Source organism: Colias philodice, chromosome 15, assembly GCF_061535455.1.
Source record: "Colias philodice isolate Cphi_HAF_F1 chromosome 15, ilColPhil1 Martin Lab GWU primary, whole genome shotgun sequence".
NCBI classification, from domain to species: Eukaryota; Metazoa; Arthropoda; class Insecta; order Lepidoptera; family Pieridae; genus Colias; species Colias philodice.
The window spans coordinates 9,202,785-9,224,894 of NC_143100.1; the positions used below are offsets into that span (position 1 = coordinate 9,202,785).

A 22,110-nucleotide genomic window follows, 5' to 3' on the forward strand; every position below is an offset into this window, starting at 1 on the left:
ATTAACACAGATAAATTACTTACCTAATTGATTTAGCGCTATCTACAATACTGATTGTATCATTAAATCAGTTTTATATATTATGTATGTATGTGTAGGCGTGTACGTACTATTACGGCCATACTTTGTCCAGTATGTTTGTGAGATAAAATAAAATAATGTGAAAAAGCTATAGATATCCAGAAAAGCTCTCGCGTTAAATAATATACTGTTAATAATTTAAAGAAATAATTGTAACATTAAACGCGTTTTAAATTTACATACTGTATAAATATTTAGATTCGCCACTTTAAAATGATCTTAAAATGTAAATTTGAAGCTCCCAGTTGTTTTCATCGTCAATTTATAATAATAGTTATTACTAATTAATTCAGTCAATTAACAGGGAACTGAATAATATTTAAATTCAATGAAGATGAGATATAGAATAAATTGAAAATTTAATAAAAAAAGTCATATAATTTGAAGTTTCAGGTAGTTTCAGGGCTAAAATATCAACTACACTCCGATGTCCGCTTTAATTTCTCTTATATCCGTTGAAAGTCTCACAAAATTCTTTCACCCGTTAAAATATTTCGACACAGATATAGAAACAGAAATTATATTTTGTTTACCAATGTATTGAAGACAAACCAATACATTCCAACAATAATTATGAAAATGTTATATTTTGCAGGAAACGAAATATTATTCCGTAATGAGAATGGCCATCTCGTGGTGTACAATGTTGACGAAGACAGCACTACTATTCTGGTCGCCAATTCATCCGTGGTAAATATTATTTATTTTATGATCAACTAGCGACCCGACCCACTAAACCCAATAAATGATATTATACTAAAACCTTCATCGCGAATCACTCTATCTATTAAAAAAAACTACATCAAAATCCGTCGCGTTTAAAAGATTCAAACATACATTGGGATATAAGGACAGAGAAAGCGACTTTGTTTTATACTATTTAGTATTATTCCTAGAGTCAATCAATTTTTTGATTCATTGGTTAGGTTGCATAGCTTTAGAACTGAGAATTCTGTGTTTAGTTCTAAGTAGAGACAGACAAATTAAAAGTAGCTATAAATATAGTTATGGCTTGTTTTAACTAAAAGCACACCATTAATTTAATGTGCCACTACTACACGATGGGTCGTAAAACCCTTTTTGGTTAATTTACATTAATAAGATACTTGTTCACAGTACGTCGTTATAATTAATTATTTAGTTGAGTGCTTTAATTAGTGATCTCATGTTTTTATTCTTTTAGTTCTTGCAAAACTCATCCATCCTTAATGAGGTGTCTCCAGATGGACGTTATGTGGCTCTCTCTTTTAATGAAGCCCCGGTAAGTTTAATTTCTTCCTTATTCGAAGTTTAAAGGAAAATTCCTTTAAAATATTAATAGATTGTAATAAATAATAATGTTTGCTAGAGTTTAAAATGATGCTTTTCTTTTTTAATGAATTCTAAAATAATAAAACGAATACTAGTATGGCGTTCGAGTCTAAAAGAATTAAACAGCTTTTAAAATGGCAAATTATATTGTAATATTATATTCACTACAACTTTGATCATGGTCATAAATTATTCACGTAAAACTAAATGAAAGAAAATAATGTTCTTGTAAAGGCTATTAAAGACTCGGGTAACTTAACAAAACAGTCTATGAATAAATATGCTTTTATTTCCAAAGAATTTCTAGTATAAATAATCTATATAAATTGTTAGAATGATATTAAATGAGACATCGCCAGCTAAAAGCTCCATAAAGCGAAACGTGATCATAAATAATGTTCAATTTTCCACTAGATCCTCGCGAATCCCTTTTAATATTTTTGGCTCACATTTTCTCGACAATATTCACAGTTTGTTAATGTTATTTATGTAAATATAAATAAAATTTGGGTAAATTCACGGTATATTTATGTCGCCACACTATGGACTTCACTTTATGAGAAAGGGTGCTCAAATGTGTTAGCTTCAGGCAGAATAACTTATACCACTAGGCGTATCTATTTTTCACGCCAGAACGTATAAATTATTATTATAACTGTATTTTATGCCGTAATAGGATATTTTATCAGCATTATAGACAAGCTAGGTAACGTATCCAAATTTGTTTATACCATCGTGTAATACTTTAAGTACCTATAATATTATGTGCCAAAGGAAGCGGTCAATGCTATGGTGGTAATAAATTTTAATAAGATCGTGATTTGTTGATGTCAAAATACTAACAATAAGAATCCTCTTAGAAAATGACAATTATTTAAAGAAACAAAGTTGTAAATTATAATTCAGATCAAAACGCAATTATCAAAACATATCTGCAACGAATTGATTGATGACCACAATTTTGATTTTGAAACTTTTTGGATAATTAGAGGTAGTATTAAGTACTTTATTTTACAACTTATACAAATCAGTTTAACAAGTTTTACATCCCACAGATTTACAGACACAGTTTCCTAGCCCAATACGCAATAGTAGATACTCTTATGGGCAACATTACATACATTGTTCCCCCCGGAGTCGATGTCAATGAAGCTAGTCTCCAGAACTTTAGATGGGGACCTTCTGGGTCTATTGCTTTTGTATACGAGAACGATGTTTATTACCAAGCCTCTTTGACGAGCGAACCCGTGAGGATCACTACTAGCGGGCAGGATTATATCTATAATGGTGTTCCAGATTGGGTGTATGAGGGTAAGATATTTTATTTTTTCTTTGTAGAAGTAAATGTTTGTTAAATTACTTATTTTGAAGACATTTTATATTTGTTTACTTTTTAGTTTATAAGAATTTTGTTTTATTGGTTGTAAAATCAGGGTAGGTAGGTATCGTACCTAAAAGTAAAAAAAGATTACACTCAATTAATTTAAATAGTCATTTCCAGGTTTAATCTCCAATTATTAAATTTCTTTACTTAATCATTTTTAGTCTAAGTTTATAGCAGTGATCACGGAACGCATGACTACAATTGAACAATAAAGATTGCTATATAACATGATTGATAACATTCTATAAAGAGAACAATAATTCATTTATAAAGCACTAGCTGTGCTCCGCGGTTTTTCCCGCAGTGCCCGCCCCCTTGGTCTTAGTAAGATGATATTATATAGCCTATAAGCCTTCCTCGATAAATGGGCTATCTAACACCGAAATATTTTTTTTAATCGGACCAAGTAGTTCACGAGATTAGCGCGTTCAAACAAAATCTTAAGCTTTATTATATTGAGTATAGATTTAAGCTATAAAACTAAAATTAAATTCAATAATAAATGATTAATAACCATAATTTCAGAGGAAGTATTCTCATCGAACAACGCTCTTTGGTTCTCAAGCGACGGCAATCGGTTAGCTTTTGCCACCTTTGATGATACCAATGTAAAGATTATGAAAATCCCCACTTTTGGTATTCCTGGACGAGTTGAATATCAATACACGTATCATAGGGAGATACGGTATCCTAAGGTATATATAGTAATTAGTATTTATTGATATAAATTGTCCCTCGCAAACAATATTAAATCGGCGATACAATTTTTTAATTCTGCTTAGACGAGCGTTAGAAACGCTCAAAGTACCAAAAGTGCACATTAAAAATATTTGGTAGTACCATAGACAAATATTGATTTTATTAGTCCATGGTAGTACGCATCATCTTGAATAATTTATTATTATTTAGCATAAATACCAATCAAAGAAAAGTTTTCCTAGGAGGATTTTTATATAATACTAGAGGTCCGCCCCGGCTTCGCCCGTGGTACATATTTCGCAATAAAAGGTAGCCTATGTCCTTTCTCGGGTATCAAAATATCTCCATACCAAATTTCATGCAAATTGGTTCAGTAGTTTAGGCGTGATTGAGTAACAGACAGACAGACAGAGTTACTTTCACATTTATAATATTAGTATGGATAACTCCGACAGATAACTCTAAAATTCTATATTCTAATTAATGCAATTTCATTCAATAAGGATAATATAAAGATTAAAACCACTAAACAACAACTAAATGCGAAGTTAATAATTGCATACACAAATTGAAACTTGCCTTAAGCAGTTACAGTTTCGAACAAGATTTGAACTTTAATTAAACCACTAGCTGACTAACTTTGTATTGCTTATAATTAATATAATAGCTTTTCATCTCATTTGCTGTTTATTGTCTATTCTAAGTCTATTCAGTTTCTAGTACCTAGGTATATGAAATGTGACGTCATATTTAATGTTCACTATACTAGCTTTCCGCGCGTAGCTTTGCCAACTTTGTTGAAAACTTAAAAAATTATATACTAAAACCTTCCTCAAGACTCTATTTTAAAAAATCCGTTGCTTAGTTTTAAAGATCTAGGATGGGTAGACAACGACAACGAATTTGTTTTATACTATGTAGTGATTAGCTAAAGCCCGCGGCTTCACTCGTGTTGTACTAGAATATAAGTGTAACTACTTGCTAATCCAGATTTCTCTGTACTAAATTTCATAACTTAGATCGATCACATTGCTTTTGAGGCCAGACGAAGTTGACATGGGTCAGTTAGTATTAGAATACAAACAATTAATATGGGTCTTACCTACTATTGTTACCTGTTATGAAATAATAATTTCTACCATGGTTTCCTCGAATAGATATCTACACAGAAATAACAATTTTAACTATTGTATGTTTTCAACTGTATCATTTTCAGTGAAAATGTATCTTTCCGTATTCCTATAATAAAATGTTCATTTATTAATTATTTTATCAAAATTTTCAGTCCGGTACAACGAACCCCACTGTGACGGTATCGGTCCGTGACTTGAACAGCGCTGCTCAAACTGTTTATAACGCACCAACAGATCTTAATCAGTAAGTTTTTTTTTTGTTTTTGCAGAATTATTTATTTTGAAAGTAAATAAATTTTGTTACGTTTTAAATGCGAAATTTATAATAAACATTTTGTATTATTGTACGCCGCAGAAATGTTTCTTCTATATGGAATATTATTTATTTATTTATTTATTTCACCTTACCACCACCAATATAATATTACAATGTAACAATTTTAGTCTTTGAAATCATCAACATAGATTCGTAGGTATAAAAGGCACGAGATAAACTTTGTGACATACAAAATATGCTTGTTCTTAGAGTATAAATACTGAAATTACATACAAAAAAATGCCATAAATTAATTAAATGCTTAACTCATACATAAATTAACTAAATACACTCTACTATAAAATTCTAAAAACTATCTACAACAATTTATTATTTAGTATATTTAGTATATTTATATTTATATATTTACCTCCAGACAATTTACAAACATCAATTAATCTATTTCAGTAAGACATAGTAATTATTACAAATAAACATAAATTACTTCCCTCCGTGCTAGTCGCTGACGCCACTGTGTTACAGTAGGGAAGTTTATTTTTATTTTATTTTTATTTATTTATTTTTTGCAAAGTTTACACTACGGTTTAAAGATATAAAACTTATGAGGATAAACAATAATTAGGTAACTTTAAGTAATACGTGTACTAAAAGGCACTAGCCACAAACAGTTTTTCTGTCTCGTTGTAGTCGAGGCTAAGCAGAAATTTATCCAAAGATTTACTGCAAAGGTATCTACTCATTTCTTTTATTTTAATTTTATTGTTAATATAATTATACAAATAGGGAGCAATATAATATGCAAAATTTTTCGCAAAACGAGTTTTACAACCCGGCACACAGTAAATCTCTTCAATGCGGGTTTTTCTTTTTGTAACAACGGAAGAAGATGGAGGAACTGTGTGCTGCTCCAGGACTATTACTTTGATAAATAATTGCCTCACAGTCAGAACGCGGCATTCGGTGTACAAGAGATTTGTTGGATATCTAAACGGCTTAAATTGCAGTACTTTTAGGATACATCTCTGTGTGCGTTCGAGCTTAAGAAGTGTTGTTTTGTTTGCGCCACCCCAAGCCGAGATACCATAATTAATGAATATTTATTATGGAATATTATTAAATATATGGAATACTAGCTTACCGCCCGCGGCTTCGCCCGCGTTTTCAGAGAAAAACCCGTTCCCATAGGATTTCCGGGATAAAACCTATCCTATGTCCTTTCTCGGGTATCAAAATATATCTATACCAAATTTCATGCAAATTGGTTCAGTAGTTCAGGCGTGATTGAGTAACAGACAGACAGACAGACAGAGTTACTTTCGCATTTATAATATTAGTATGGATTAGGAGAAAATTTCATCATACAGAAATGTGTAAATACACATATTTTTTTAGTGATACATACCACAGTAATATTATATGAGTATAAAATGATTAAATTTGATTAAGTAACATTTATTCCATAATAATAAACAATTCAAAATATAATATGTTAATTACTTGATTTTCATTGTAATCTTTGACCGTAAATATTAATAATTCTTGTATCTTAACATATTTTCAATTCCAAAATTTCAATTTCCAGAGCAATCCTAAAAGACGTGACATTTATAAACGCGAACACAATAGCAGTGATGTGGACGGACAGAGTTCAAACACAAATGGTGGTCGAGCTTTGCACGCAGGGAACTTTGGCTTGCCAACGAGTATGTTTACTTTATATAATATAGTCCGGGATACATCGCCCATTTTTGCAAGTGATTACTATCAAGCTAATTTTTCGTGAGTAGCTTTATTTTGATGAGATGCCCAATAATTTCATGTACGAAACTCTCGATTGTGGTAGCTTACAGAGGTAACAAGGATAAAAATTTTTGATTTGACGGTTCTCAAATATTTATTACGCAATTTGTAGGACAATATTGCTGTTGAATTATATAAGTATTAAATAAGTGAAAATAAAAAAATCAGCTGGTTAGTAATCATTTATGATGACTTCGTTATCGATACACATTGGAAAGGGGGACTCTTTGATCAAACCATAGATTTTGTAGGACAAATATTTTTTCGAATAATTTAGATAATTATCTTGAGATTGAACAAAAAAAAAACATTCAGTTAGTAATTAATATTTGAGAACCATCAAATCAAAATATTTTATCCTTGTTTCCTCTGGTAGCTACCACAATCGAGAGTTTCGTACATGAAATTATTGGGCATCTCATCAAAATAAAGCTACTCACGAAAAATTAGCTTGATAGTAATCACTTGCAAAAATGGGCGATGTATCCCGGACTAATATGTTATATAATATAAAAAAAATGAAACTGACTTATTTTGTAGCTAAAATATTATGTATAAAATCTCGTGTCACAGAGTTGTAAAGAAATTCTTCCTAAATAGCTTAACTGGATGAAAAGCTTTTAAGATATTATATTTATATTTTTATTGTTGAAAAGTGATAGCCGCATAAATTATAATTATTTCCCAGCCAAATAATAATACGAATTTATGTGTTTCAGATTTTCAGCTACACACAAGCAAATGGTTGGATCGACAACATTCCCATGATTTTCAACCAACAAGGAAATGCTTTTATTACTATTTTGCCTTTCGTAAGTATAACGATTTTTCATCTTTATTTCTACAATACTCAACGAGTTCTCGTTTATCGTTTATATTTATTTGGAAAAACATATGTTTATGAGGCATTAACATCTCATTCGCTATTCGCATCGCTAGAGCATCAGATAATGTTTATTAAAAATTGCATTTAAATTTTGAAGCGAAACGAAGGTCGATCAGTGTTATAAAACGATTTAAATATTTTATTTAATAACTAGCTGTTGCCCGCGACTTCGTCCGCGATTACGTCGTTTTAGGTCATTCGTCGTTTAAAAAAAATACGTGACACTTTATTTTTGAATGTTCTTAATTGTCTCTTATAAAATTTAACTACATTAAAATTGAACACTCTGAAAATCTTAAAATCGGAGAAAATTGAAAATCTGAGGAAAACATGAAGGAATGTGATTAAAATTCTACATTACTTAGTATTTCAAATAATAATCTAAATTAAATGTAGATTAACAGTTTGAGAGCACCGTTATAGAATATGTACCTAAGTATGTACGTTAGTTTACATAGTAACAAAACAAAAACACGATGACTTTCTTTCGCGCTCGGTACCACAAACTAAGCATGTTAATGGTACGTGGCCCGCGTCACTTCACCCCCCGCGAGTTCCCCTCCTTTGCTATGCGAAAATACATTCGTCGCCCTGCTGTAGGAAAAATTGTAATACTGTGGCCTGGGCGTTATACACGCCCAGGGAGTTCCTGAGTGCCGATAGATGTCCGTCTATCGGCATTTATAACAATCTTATATTAATATCACCATCTTGAGGAAAAGCTTCTAATGTCGATTTAAAACTGCATACATACGAATTAACCTGATGAAACATGTTCTAAAATTGTGAAATGAGTTCAGTTTTAAATTCGAGAAATATTGATAATTCTTGTATTCGACTATTCGTTGTAGTCGAATACAAAATATATTTAAAGAAACTTAGGTTGGCCTTCAGGCAAAAGGGATCCTATCAAATGGTAAACTTGACCTTGTATCTAAAAGTAAGCATGAAAGGACCTTCTGATAATTGTTGAGCACCAAAGGATCATTTGAAACGCACTACTATAAGAGCGAATATTGTCTAAGAACTGTTTAGATTGCACGTCATGTTCCTCTAAAAGTAGTGATTTCAAAGGTTCCGGTGTATCTTCAAACGAAAGCCGACTCCTTACTCCACTTTAAAGCATTACAAAAATAACATACTACGTTAATATCGCCTATACAGAAGATGATCTGTAATCAATTGTGAGGTTATAAGAAAACCCACTTTTATATTTGTCGGACCCCACCACCGAATTCGTAGATTGATCTTCTATGTTTACCTCTAAGTCATTAAGACTATGCGAAATCTGTCTGCAGTAAGAGGGGCCTCTCGCTATTCGTCCGTTTCCAGAGACCGAATAGTTTCAATTCTTAATCTTTCATTAAACAAACTTAATAATCGTTTTTGTCTCAATTAATTGTAATATTCGCGTCCCTACTCTAGTCATTGCTTATGCTCATGTTCATCTTCAAGAGATCGAATAATATTATGGTGCACCCTATCATTTGTCAAACGGTCTTCATATTGAGTAAAAGTTTCAGATTCTCGAGATAAAATGTGACGGCCGTGATCAGCTGTGAGACGTTATACCCTCTCAGTGAAGGTTTCGGTCTCACGGGATAGTACATGCCGTTCGCGGTCAGCTGTGAGCCGCAATTCTCGTTGTGAAGCGGTTTCAGGTTCTCGGCATAACACGTGTTGTTTTCGGCCTAGAGTATACCTCTAACGATTCTTGAGAACTCTTATTTCTCATTTTCTTAGCTTTGCTCGAATTTCGAGATAAAGATTTTTTAGGTGGCACTGATGCATGAAAATAAAAATTGAGTTAAAACGGACTGAGAGTGTTATAGACAAATATAATCAGAAAGCTTCGAACTCCTAAGCTATCGGAAGTTACACGTGTTATTGTGAGTCAACCATAAAAGATAGACATTTATGATGTCGGGAGATATTTTTTATATAATAAGGAGAACATTTCTTTCATACATGATTTCTGTGTAGCTTTAACCATTAAGGTTGCACACGCGACGAAAGCTTAAAAATGGAGTTACTGCTCTGCTCAGGAATATGAAAAATAATTGTACCAAGTTTCGTTTAAATCCGTCGAGTAGTTTTTGTTTCTATACCGGTTATACGGACAAAAATTTTACTGTTTGCTTCTTTGGCATCAGTGTCGATCCCTAATCACCCCGTGATAGTTATTTAGGAAATATATTTCATGTACAGATTTAATATACCTAAGTATACATAATATATTTAGATTCCAATTTCCATGTAACGTTAAATTCGACTATACAATAACTAACAGACAACGCAGGTTACTCTCGTTTCCGTAAGTTGAGGCGGCTACATATTCGGTCCTCATAACATCACTTTTAGTGAACGAAACGACAGCGCGGTTTAATTCGATGCCAACACCATCAGAAAAAAGGAAATATTTTTAATTGTGAAAAAATATTATGATTTTAATATAAAATATATGGCTGTGAGTGTGTAAAAATAAATCCAGCTAGTTTCACATCACACTTATGTTTATAATTAGCTATACGACATGAAAATATACATATTAATTACCAAGCAATAATCATACAGGTAAATACTGAACAAAAGTATTAACAGTCAAAGTTTATTTTTACTAACATTTAACAACACCCATGTAAATGATGAAGAAATGATAATTATCAACGAACTAACCTTTTCTATAATACTTAACACAGCACATTTTTTAAATTATCTTGCTCAACTCTGCTCAAAAATTTGAGGGTTTTGTTGGAACTGTAATGTGTCAAAACTATGATATATCTAAACTACGATACAACTTGCATGCGGAAATGCTCATTACAATCAGTGAATTTAAAGAATAACTAACAACAACTATTCAATTTTATTGAGCTGATGAATATCTTTTGCCTGGAAGAGATCACCGCCGCCTAATAAATATACTGTGTTTTCTTATAAAATCGTAACATAATTTCTTTTATCTACTAAATTTTAATAAATAAGTTCTTTTTGTTATTTTTATCTAAAAATGATCTTGAGCTTATATTAGGCAAAAGTATACATTAACTTTTTATAATTTCAGGACCGCACCTTAAATGGGGTGCTCGGAAAATATGCCTACGGATTATTAATAGAGAAATGATACCTACACAACAAAGTTATGTTGGTTCCATTTTATTTATAAAATATAATGAAAATGGGCAAATATAAAACATATTATGTAAAATGATTAAAAATAAATAAATGAAGCAACTACGATTCAAAGAAAACATCTTTTTCAGTGTGAAAATGCTCTAAGCAATCCTGGATGATGAGTAGGTATAATATCATGTACTCTCATCCCAGTACGGTCGGTACCTCGATAGCCATAACGATAAATATTATAATCAGATAACAGCAAAGTCAGAATAAAAATCATAACTTGTACAGTTGTGAGTGCAAAATTTATGTTTCATTTGGCAATAACATTTTTTTCGATACTAAATATGTGGTTGGCTGCCCCTCCTCTCCTTCCTGAAAAATATCCTCCAAAATTACCCGAGATACTTCCAATGATTGAACCATACGTTGGACATTAACTTCAGTCAAAAATTGACGAAGCGGATGATTACTAATTTCCACTTAATCCTTGCTGCCACTATCTTCATCATCAAATCATCAATTTTCAAGTGGTGTTGTAAAATTGTCAGCAGAAATAGTCTTCCAAAGGCGATATAATTTTATGAACATTGAATCTGTAAATAAAAAATCAAACGTTAATAATTGTAAATCAATAAAAAAAGCTACTTACAAATAAAATTTTATCAACAAACTACTGTTCCCAACGCACCTCAAAATCTTGTAAAAGTCAAAAAGAATTCATCATTTTATTATTTCATTCTAAAAGTGTAATATAAAACCATTATAAAACCAATAAAAAACATGAATTGCTATCATTATAAAAAAAAATACCTATAAAAGTAACAACTTACCTTTTGTGGGAACGCATGGTGAAAATTCACAAAACACGAAGATTGAATTTGATATTTTTGGTTTTATGACATTTATTTTAATTTTATTTATTTATTTATTTATTTATTCAAATGCTTTATAAATATAAATATTATAAATAATAAATTTATAAAGAATAGAAACATTCGATCACGAAATTATGTGGGTTCGAGTCCCGCCTCGTGATCGAATTTTTTCTATTCTTTATAAATTTATAAAACACGAAGATTAAAAATGTAACCAATGAACACAATCAATATTAGATTAATTGTAATGGTGTCTAGTTTGACTTAAAATAATAAACATCTACCCTCACTTTTAAAAATGTAGTATATTCACACGAAATATAAGCGCACCTTATAGGGAAGGGAAGATATGGGTTAAAGAGTTAAATAAATAACATGATTATATTTAAATTATTAATTTTCAACAGTTGTTCAGTAGTGATAACATGTAAATTGATTTGATTTTTACGAAATCTCATAGATGGCGCTGTTTCAAATTTGTCTTTATACTACTAAATTCATTAAACTGTTTCTCTGCCCAAATTACGTAAATGACATAGTTTTTATTTTGTAAAGCTAGATAATAGCATGGCTTACTCGAAACCAACATTTAAACATGAGTCTTTAGATTGCACGCTGTCGTAGTACACGGAATATGTAAGAAAAATAAAGGTTCACAGCTCCTCCCGCGAAGGTGATATCATGATAATATGTTTAAACTATCCTCACCCGACCTCTTAGGAATATTCATGCAAAATTTGAACTAAATCTATGCAGTACTTTCTGAGATTAGCCCGGAAATACATACAGACAAACAGACAAACAGACAAACCGACAAACAGACAAAAATTCTAAAAACTATATTTTTGGCTTCTATATCGATTATAGATCATGGATCAAGTATTCTTTTAAAAAAATATTCAATGTACAGTTTTGACTTTCCTACGATTTTATTATATGTATAGATAAATAAATTAAATTTCAGGCAGTAAACAACGTACTATACAAGCAAGTGGTGCAAATAACACAAGGGACCACAACCACAGCGATGTGGACGATGAGCAGCCGCTCCAACACTGCACATACGGTATTGGAGATTATGACTTGGACCGCTAATAATGTTATGTAAGAAACTTTACCTTACTTTAAAAACGTTTTTCAAATAATATACCTCTAAGTGTACTAATAACTGATATAGACACTAATATTATATCCCGCTCCACATAAAATGCACTTAACTATCTACATTCTGCTCTATAATATCTGTCCATTCTTGCTCTACCTAAGTCTTTGTTCTATAATGTATTCTATTTTACATACATACTTCCAATTCTACCTAAAATAAATAGTCAAGAACTCTATATAAAGCTCTACCAATCTGGCCCAAATAGCACAAAACGATCAGCGTGAACAATACACAGTCAGCTCTCCCAGCGTAGTGAACTGCTTTACCTAACTCCATTATTGTTTGCTCTAAAACAAACCTGCTCTATCAAAAACTCAACTCCAGTTTTACTTAACTTGCTTAATAAACAACTCTACATAAAAATTCTATATCACTACAACTCTCTCCCAGTATATATATATATATACACCTCAATCTTAATAAAAACAGCTCTACCGAATTACCTTATTCAATAACTCTACATCAAAGCTCTACATCTCTCCCCAGCTGGTACAAAGTAACCAGCGTGAACGACAGCAGCGAAAAACATATACACAATTAACTATAACGGCATATTTAGCAGCTTTACCTAACTCCTACATTGTTAGCTCTATATTCATCCCAATAAAATAAAAATGAGCGCTACCATAATACAAGCTCTACATCTCTATCCAGCTGGTACAATGCAACCAGCGTGAACGACAGCAGCGAATAACACATACACAGTGAGCTCTACCGGCATAGCGAACTGCTTTACCTAACTCATTAGTCGTTTGCTCTACATACATCCCAATAAAAAAAAGACGGGTTGCACTCCAGGAGTGCCGGCAGAAGTGAAAGCTTGATTATTAACGTTGAGCATGTTTGATATTTTGGAATGGTATCCGTCTTACGCTTTTTTGATCAGGTCACGTGTTCTGACGCGAGTTTAAGATTTTATACCCATTACAGAAAAAGTGCTCAACGCCGCTAAAGAAGTTTTCACTTCAAAAAACAGTTCTACCGAATCACCTTATTCAACAAACTCTATATCTCTACAAATTTCTCCCCAGCTGGTACAAAGCAACCAGCGTGAACGACAGCAGCGAACAACACATATACACAGTGAGCTCTACCGGAGTTGTCACTTGCTTCACGTGTGACGTCACGCGGACAAGCGGTGGGGAGTGTCTCTACAATGATGCTGTTATTAATGAAGAAGCTACTCGTGTTACTGTGACCTGTGCAGGACCCGATGTACCGCAGATATTTATTTATGATGTGGTGAGTGATTATTGGTGGTAAATGCGAATTTTATGAGTTGTAAAGTGAAGATTGTAAACAATTGATTGTGTTATGTGATGCTATGATTAAGCAATGCGGGTTAAACTTACTTTGGATCGGATATGTCACAATGGTCATGTCCATTAATAAGAGAGAGCCCAGAGAAAATGATGTCATTCTTTCGTTTATGAATGCCACCCTTTCAACTTGGATAGGACATCACATTTTTTTATACATCGAGTTATATTTCTTGCTACCTATTCATCTACTTTTATTCAAAGCGGTCTCTTTACTAAATGGTGAAATTATAGGATGCCACTATCGTATTTTATTTATTTAATATGCATTTTGTGTAATTTTTCAGAACGGCACTCGCATCAGAACCTGGGAGGACAACGACAAAGTATCCCAACTCGCCAACACTATAGAGATGCCGGTTACTCTCTCTATGTCTCTATCTCTCGGTGCAGGATTACCAGATGCCCAAGTATTGCTGCAGGCGCCGCCCGACTATAGAGCCCGCAGTAACGTGCCGCTGCTGGTCTATGTGTGAGTGATAGAGTCGCAGCTGTAGTGCAATTGAGCTCTCATAATAGGCCGAGAGATACTGACACAAAATTTAGAACCGTCATACTGTTAAGTACAAATGACCCAAAATTTTGTGTCTCTTCCGGCCTATAACAGCTTAATGTTCATCGCGATGCGATATATAACTAAAGATTCATGCAATCAACCGACTGTCGTGTGTGGAGACGGCGCAGCAGGCGCTACGGCTTCTAATAAAATATCATGACATTCAATATCTTTAACAATATCAGTCTTACTAAAAAATATAAAAATATACTATGCGTAAAAGCTACAAAAACCACGACATGAGGTATGAATCGCATTTCGCTTATTATACTTAAGAACAAAGTGTTATTTTTAAGTCATATTCTATTAAATAAAAAGATAATCTAAAAAAGAATGCGAAAGAGAATTTGGCACTTTGTCCTCGAAAGAATATCTCGCAATGATTTTTCCGGTTATTAAAGCCAAAAACTGCCCCAATCTCTGATTAATAAAAAAATATCGATAATTTACAGTTACGCCGGTCCCGACACAGCACAAGTGACAAAGCGGTGGAACGTCGACTGGGGCACATCACTAGTGAGCCGGTACAACATTGCCGTGGCTCGTATCGATGGACGAGGCTCAGGGTTGTCCAGTGTCGATAATATGTTCGCGGTGAACAGGAAACTGGGAACTGTGGAAGTGGATGATCAGGTTACTGTTACTAGGTGAGATTTTTGTTTTTTTTTTTTTGGTTTTGGTTAGTTAAGAGTTGTGACTCTACTAATTTAGTAGAGTCAATTTGTTTGTAATATGAATAAATAAATATAGACTGTAATTTAATGTTTATTAAGATAAATATCGACGAAAAAATAGTAATTATGCGCAAAGATCGAAGTCATTCATTGAACGTTGTACTTTTAGGAATGAAAAAAAAACCCCATACGAAGGATAGATCTTTATTATTTGAAACAATTTAATTTATCATACAAAAAAGTTATGTAGTTTTTAGTGTAGGAATTTACGTACTACAAATGTGGTAGGGTTGACTGTGAACTATTGCTTGAGCAGAGCGAGTGCAGTGATCGTATTCTGGCAGTATTCGGCGAGTGTTAGAATAAATTTTTCGTATGAATTTTAAAAAATCGATGAACGTAGATTTTTAGTGTTTGTGTGTCACATGTACGCTTAATTGTATGATATTATTATAAGAAATTAATTATTTTATTGTTGCTACATTATGGCATTTATTGGTATGCCAATCCGCCGGACTTCGCTAGGGACAAGTCTGTGAACAAATCTGCACGTAACGCGAGCGTTGCGCTTGTGTAGTGTGTAGACTATGGCGGCTTTGTCCGCGAATGGCTTACGCGATACGCGAACTGAATGCCAGACATTAGTGATTAGAGTTAAGTTTACTGCTACTATTAAGTATTCTGTGATTTCACGTTAAGTTTTCCTGGCAGGCTACTCCACGAGCAGCTCCCGTGGCTGGACAGCAACCGCACGTGCGTGTGGGGCTGGTCGTACGGCGGCTACGCGGCGTCGCTGGCGCTCGCGCGCGGGCCCTTCCGCTGCGCTGTCGCTGTGGCGCCCGTGGTCGACTGGCGGTTCTATGGTAACATTATTAGCTACTAGCTTTCCGCCCGCGTTTTCAAACAAAAACCCGCATAGTTCCCGTTCCCGTGGGATTTTCGGGTTAAATAAATAAATAAATAAAATATAAATATTTCAGGACAATTTTCACACACGGCACGATCTGATCCCATACTAAGCTTTCGCTGTGTTATGGAAACCAGATGGCTGATAAACATACATATATAATTTTTAAATAAATACTTATATAGATAATTAACACCCAGACACAGAGCAAACATCTATGTTCATCACACAAATATTTGCCCCGGGTGAAAATCGAACCCACGACCTAAAAAAACCTATCCTATGTGTTAATCCAAGTTACCCTCTATATGTGTGCTAAATTTCATTGTAATCGGTTCAGTAGTATTTGCGTGAAAGAGTAACAAACACACACACACATATCCTCACAAACTTTCGCATTTATAATATTAGTAGGATACTGTGTAACTACTGTGTGACGTATTTAACAAACAATTTATTTATTTATCAGTATAGCACACGGTTACAAAATATTACAATTTATTTATTTATCAGTATAGCACACAAATATTTCGAACTTCCCTGTTAAGTTAAAAAAACTGTAGTAGGGAATTATATATTAGTTAACTATATTGTGTGATCTCTTAAAAATCCTTAAACGGTCAAACGGTTCGATTCAAACACTTAGATTTTGAGGCAAACCATTTTAATCGTTTGCTAAAGTGTTTGAAACTATCTGTCAAGTAAGCATACACGAGCAACCGAATTAAAACATAATAATATGTATTTATGTGAAGGTGAAGTCAAATTTAAATGGCCGTTTTTTAAATAAAATTAGTCTAGTTGTTATTGTTTGCAACATCAACTGCGATTGATACACTGGGTCGCATCACACAGTGTCGGCCGAGTATGCAACATTGTGCATCGAAACCTTTTTTGTAGAGAAATTTGAGATCTACAATTTAGGTCAGAAGTATTTTTTTGATAAAACTTACCGTTTACGAGAAAATAGCGAAAAACACATATTTTTGACCTTGAATAGATTTTTTTGCAAGCACTGGAATGATGGGGTACTCTCAAATTTTCTTTTGAATTATGTTTTAAAAAAAATTCTAACTATCAGCTTGATATTAATTAATGTAACCTTACCTTCTTTTGGCTTTATTTGACCGCACTATTAGATCTTATTAAATCGATAACATTGGTAGGTTATCTATAAAAATATAATTTTGTTGATGTTATTTACTTTGTATTAACTAAATACATTTTGATTACAGACACCATCTATACAGAGCGGTACATGGACACTCCTCAGGTCAACCCCGAGGGTTACGCCAACGCTTCCCTCCTAACACCTTCAGTGGTAAGTAGTATAGAAACGTTAACATAGATGGCGCTTTTATCAAAATTATTTTTTGCAGTAATCAGTATTGTAATTTTTATTTTTTTATTTATTTTTTATTTATAACATTTAATTCAGGTAACAGACAATAAATTATACAGACCCATAGAATAAATACCTTACAGACTAACATACATATAAGTAATATAATTTATAACTAAAACCACAGACTAATAATAATATACTACGTATACCTACAACTAAAACTAAGAACTTATAAGTACTACACTATACACGATTCACGGCACTGGCAATGATGGTAATGATTTGTAATTGTTATATTGCAACATTAACTAATTTAAATTGTGGTTCTATTTGCCAATAACTGTTACAAGATTGTGGTGATTTTTTAATTCACATGGGGATAAAACTACTAGATTTCCGCCCGCGGCTTCGCTCGCGTTTTCAAAGGAAAACCCGCATAGTTCCCGTTCCCGTGGGATTTCCACATTATCCTATGTGTTAACCCAAGTTTCTCTCTATAATATGTGTGCTAAATTTCATTGTAATCGGTTCAGTAGACTTTGCGTGAAAGAGTAACAAACACACAAATCCTCACAAACTTTCGCATTTATAATATTACATAGTAGGATAAATAATAATTATTGTGTAGATATAAATAAGATGTTACAATTTAAATTGGATAATTTATCATGTTCGCCACCAAATATATAGCATATCCTAAACATACAATGAAACTAGCGGTCCGCCCCGGCTTCGCCCGTGGTACCTACATGTTTAAACTATCCTATCTCTCAAATTGGATTGAACTACACATGGTGTGCGAATTTTATTATAATCGGTTAAGTGGTCTAGGAGTCCACTGAGGACAAACATTGTGACACGAGATTTATATATATTAAGATTTGGATTTCCTGTTATAAACTCTATACTTCCCATTGTTTCTCCAGGTGGAAGCATACCGCAATAAGCGTTACTTCCTGGTCCACGGCACAGAAGACGACAATGTACACTATCAACACGCCATGTTGTTCTCGCGAGTGTTGCAGAAGAACGACGTGTATTTCACGCAGATGGTATGTATTTTGTTCATCTGTAGCTCTACCATGAGTTTAGCACACGATACTCGCTAGCGATTGTAGCGGTTTGTATAAAATTTTCGTACAGCGCCCCTAGTGTGCCGTAGCGGAACTAAAAACCACAGAATACATAATAATAGCTAAACGCTACAGAACGGACACTCTCCGCCTCCCGCCAAAATTAAACACTTACCTATATACAGTGGTGGACGTTTAATTAGAAACAGGTAACACGATGAAGTAGTCATCAAGTTTATTTGCCATTTGTGTATTAAAGTATTAGAGATTAAGCATTATTTCATATGTAATAGAACACCCGTTTATCTAGTTTTATAACAAATTGCTTAATTTTAATCAAACGTTAGCTTAAATTAATAAAATCAAACAACTTTAGGTGAAGTCTGATTTCCGCGTATTTTCAGTCTGGACAACAAATTAGAAACAGCATGTTTCGAGTGGTCTAAAGTCAATACCTATTAAAATGTCGTCAATATTTTTTTCATCTATAAATATTTGCACCGTTTTTTAAACATTCTATCTAAAAGTTTCTGAAAATTAATTTACTTTGCAGCAAAAATGGGTAAAAGTAAGATTCGTGACCCATCAACAAGAAAAATAATTTTAAGTTTACATTTTGACAAAAACTGGAGTTACAGGAAAATTGCAAATCATTTAGAGTGTTAGATAAAAAGATATTCAATGCTACAGTTTATTTCAAAGAGCATGGTACTTCTGATTAAGTGCCTAAAAAAGCTTGACCATGAAAAACTACTGCTCGCGAGGATAGGTAAATTATTCTTTTCGCAAAGATAGATCCATTTAAAGGTTCCAATTCTATTAGGAAATATGTTTTTGCAAACGTGTGAAGATCTCTTACAATCTGAGCCACGACGTTGTAAAGCCGTTGTTGTCTATAAAGATTATAACAATCTAAAAAACAACCCCATACTATAATGTTTCCTCCGCCTTGCTTAACTGTTTTTAATTTATTATCTAAGGTATGGTTAACTGGACGACGCGCGTATCTTTTGCCATCAGAATTGATTAAATTAATTTGTTTTGTCCCAAAATAAAACTTTTTCACTAGCGGACTGTTCTCAAACAATATTTCTTAGTAAATGCAAATCGTCGTTCCCTGCCTAATAAGAAGCTGTACTTTCCTGGCGTCTCTCACAAACAATTTTGCCTCGACTTACCACCCAAAAACCGATCTCATCGACACATGGCGTGGTTCATCTTCGGAAAAAACTAATTTTATAATAGAATTTGAGCTTTTAAATGGAACCATTTTTGCCAAAAGAATCATTTGCCTATCCTCGCGAGCAGTGATTTTTCATGGTCCAGCTTTTCTAGACACTTGATCAGAACTACCATGCTTATTGAAATAGACTGTAACATTGAATATCTTTTTATCGAACACTCTAAATGATTTGCAATTTTCCTGTAACTCCAGTTTTTGTCAAAATGTAAACTTAAAATTATTTTTCTTGTCGATGGGTCACGAATCTTACTTTTACCCATTTTTGCTGCAAAGTAAATTAATTTTCAGAAACTTTTAGATAGAATGTTTAAAAAACGGTGCAAATATTTATAGATGAAAAAAATATTGACGGCATTTTAATAGGTTTTGACTTTAGAACACTCGAAACATGCTGTTTCTAATTTGTTGTCCAGACTGAAAATACGCGGAAATCAGACTTCACCTAAAGTTGTTTGATTTTATTAATTTAAGCTAACGTTTGATTAAAATTAAGCAATTTATTATAAAACTAGATAAACGGGTGTTCTATTACATATGAAATAATGCTTAATCTCTAATACTTTAATACACAAATGTTAAATAAACTTGATGACTACTTCATCGTGTTACCTGTTTCTAACTAAACGTCCACCACTGTATATTTCGGGACTATTTTCACACACGACACGATCTGATCCCATACTAAGCTTTAGAAACCAGATGGCTGATAAACATACATATATAATTTTAAATAAATACTTATATAGATAATTAACACCCAGACACAGAGCAAACATCTATGTTCATCACACAAATATTTGCCCCGGGTGGGAATCGAACCCACGACCAGTGGCTTGATAGGCAGGGTCACTACCAACCAAGCCAACCGGCCAGTCGAACCAGTTTACAAATGATAGTTTTAGTCTCTCCATTTCTGATAAATATTTTAGACTCGTCACGAACAAATAATCAAAACACGAAACAACTTTAAAATTCTAACATCTTTTTGATATTGCATTTAAATGTTTTAATAATATTTTCAGAGTTACACCGACGAAGATCACGGCTTAGGAGGTGTCAGACATCACTTGTACCACGGCCTCGAGAAGTTCCTTAGAGAAAACATGTTGTAAACAAAACATTATCTATTTAAATAATAAAATAAATAAACTAATACGTATTAAACAGTTTTACTACAAATAAATAGCAATACTTAATTCTGTAATATTTTTCAAATATAGTTCTTATACATATCTGGATCCTAACTAGTGGAGATTTTAATTTCTCCGAGTTATATTGTATTTTTATAAAAACCAAATATTGGTATTATTCTAGTAAAGTATTATGAATAACACTTTCTTCATATATATCACAAATTAGTATAATTATTCACTCGTCGTGTATTTAGCAAATGAAATACCCTATAGATATGCTATGAAGTACCTGTAATGTTGAAATAAGGATAAATAACCATATCTAAACAATATAATGTAATAAATATGTAAACTGATTCCTTGTCCATTTTGTTATTTTTTTAATTTATTTATTTAAATTGACTTAGGATCTCAGACAGATTTTTTTTGTAAGTAGTAAAGAGTATATTTTGTGAATATAGGTACTAACTGTATGAGGACAGGGTTTATATTTCAATTATTAAATACATTACAATAATCAACGTAAATTATGATTTTGGGATCGTTACAATATATAATATTCAAAATTCAATAATTTGTAAATTTCACAAAATATTTATAATATTATGTGTTTAAACGTGAAAAAAAATATAGACCGCTTCATTGAATAGTAATAGTACAAAAAGGTGACCGAATAAAGGTTTGTAAATATGGACTTTAAGTATTTTAAGTAAAATATTTTGTTTTCCAAAATGTGGTTTTATTTTAATCTCCTATGGCCTACAACATTAACATTACGAATATCGTAGGTACCTAGGTACCTATTTTTATTTACTTATGAAAAAAAAAAAACATTTGAAAAGTATAAAAGAACAAAATGGGAACATTAATTCCCACTGATAACCTTATCAGGCTCGAGCCGAAGAAAAAACTTGACTTTTGTTAAACACAATAAAAATAAAAGACATCTCTTAAACATTTGGATGTAATGAGATTCGTACTTAGGATTCGTACATACAATGCTCATAAGCCTCGCATTTGTGTTGCCGAAATTGACGAAACTTCAATTTGCGATAAAACAACAGTAACAAGATTTGTCTATTTACCTTAAAAGCTTTTATACCTATAATCAATGTTTTAATGGAAT

At 32.6% G+C, this 22,110-nt stretch overlaps 2 protein-coding genes across 3 annotated transcripts in view; one reads left to right on the plus strand and one right to left on the minus strand.

The window, feature by feature from the left end:
- Window positions 1–21,716, plus strand: part of LOC149482435 (venom dipeptidyl peptidase 4-like) — a 40,124-nt gene extending 18,408 nt beyond the window's left edge. For both annotated transcript variants that reach the window (XM_089703851.1, XM_089703850.1), the window contains exons 4-18: window positions 677–771; window positions 1,265–1,342; window positions 2,448–2,703; window positions 3,302–3,471; window positions 4,761–4,852; window positions 6,468–6,588; window positions 7,405–7,497; window positions 12,534–12,673; window positions 13,766–13,976; window positions 14,341–14,525; window positions 15,062–15,256; window positions 15,995–16,146; window positions 17,426–17,511; window positions 18,462–18,587; window positions 20,874–21,716. In XM_089703851.1, coding sequence (XP_089559977.1) covers window positions 677–771; window positions 1,265–1,342; window positions 2,448–2,703; window positions 3,302–3,471; window positions 4,761–4,852; window positions 6,468–6,588; window positions 7,405–7,497; window positions 12,534–12,673; window positions 13,766–13,976; window positions 14,341–14,525; window positions 15,062–15,256; window positions 15,995–16,146; window positions 17,426–17,511; window positions 18,462–18,587; window positions 20,874–20,963 — 2,090 coding nt within the window. In that variant the 3' untranslated portion in view covers window positions 20,964–21,716. The remainder of the gene's footprint in view (window positions 1–676; window positions 772–1,264; window positions 1,343–2,447; window positions 2,704–3,301; window positions 3,472–4,760; window positions 4,853–6,467; window positions 6,589–7,404; window positions 7,498–12,533; window positions 12,674–13,765; window positions 13,977–14,340; window positions 14,526–15,061; window positions 15,257–15,994; window positions 16,147–17,425; window positions 17,512–18,461; window positions 18,588–20,873) is intronic.
- Window positions 1–22,110, minus strand: part of LOC149482436 (uncharacterized) — a 167,784-nt gene that overhangs the window by 7,151 nt on the left and 138,523 nt on the right. The window lies entirely within an intron of this gene.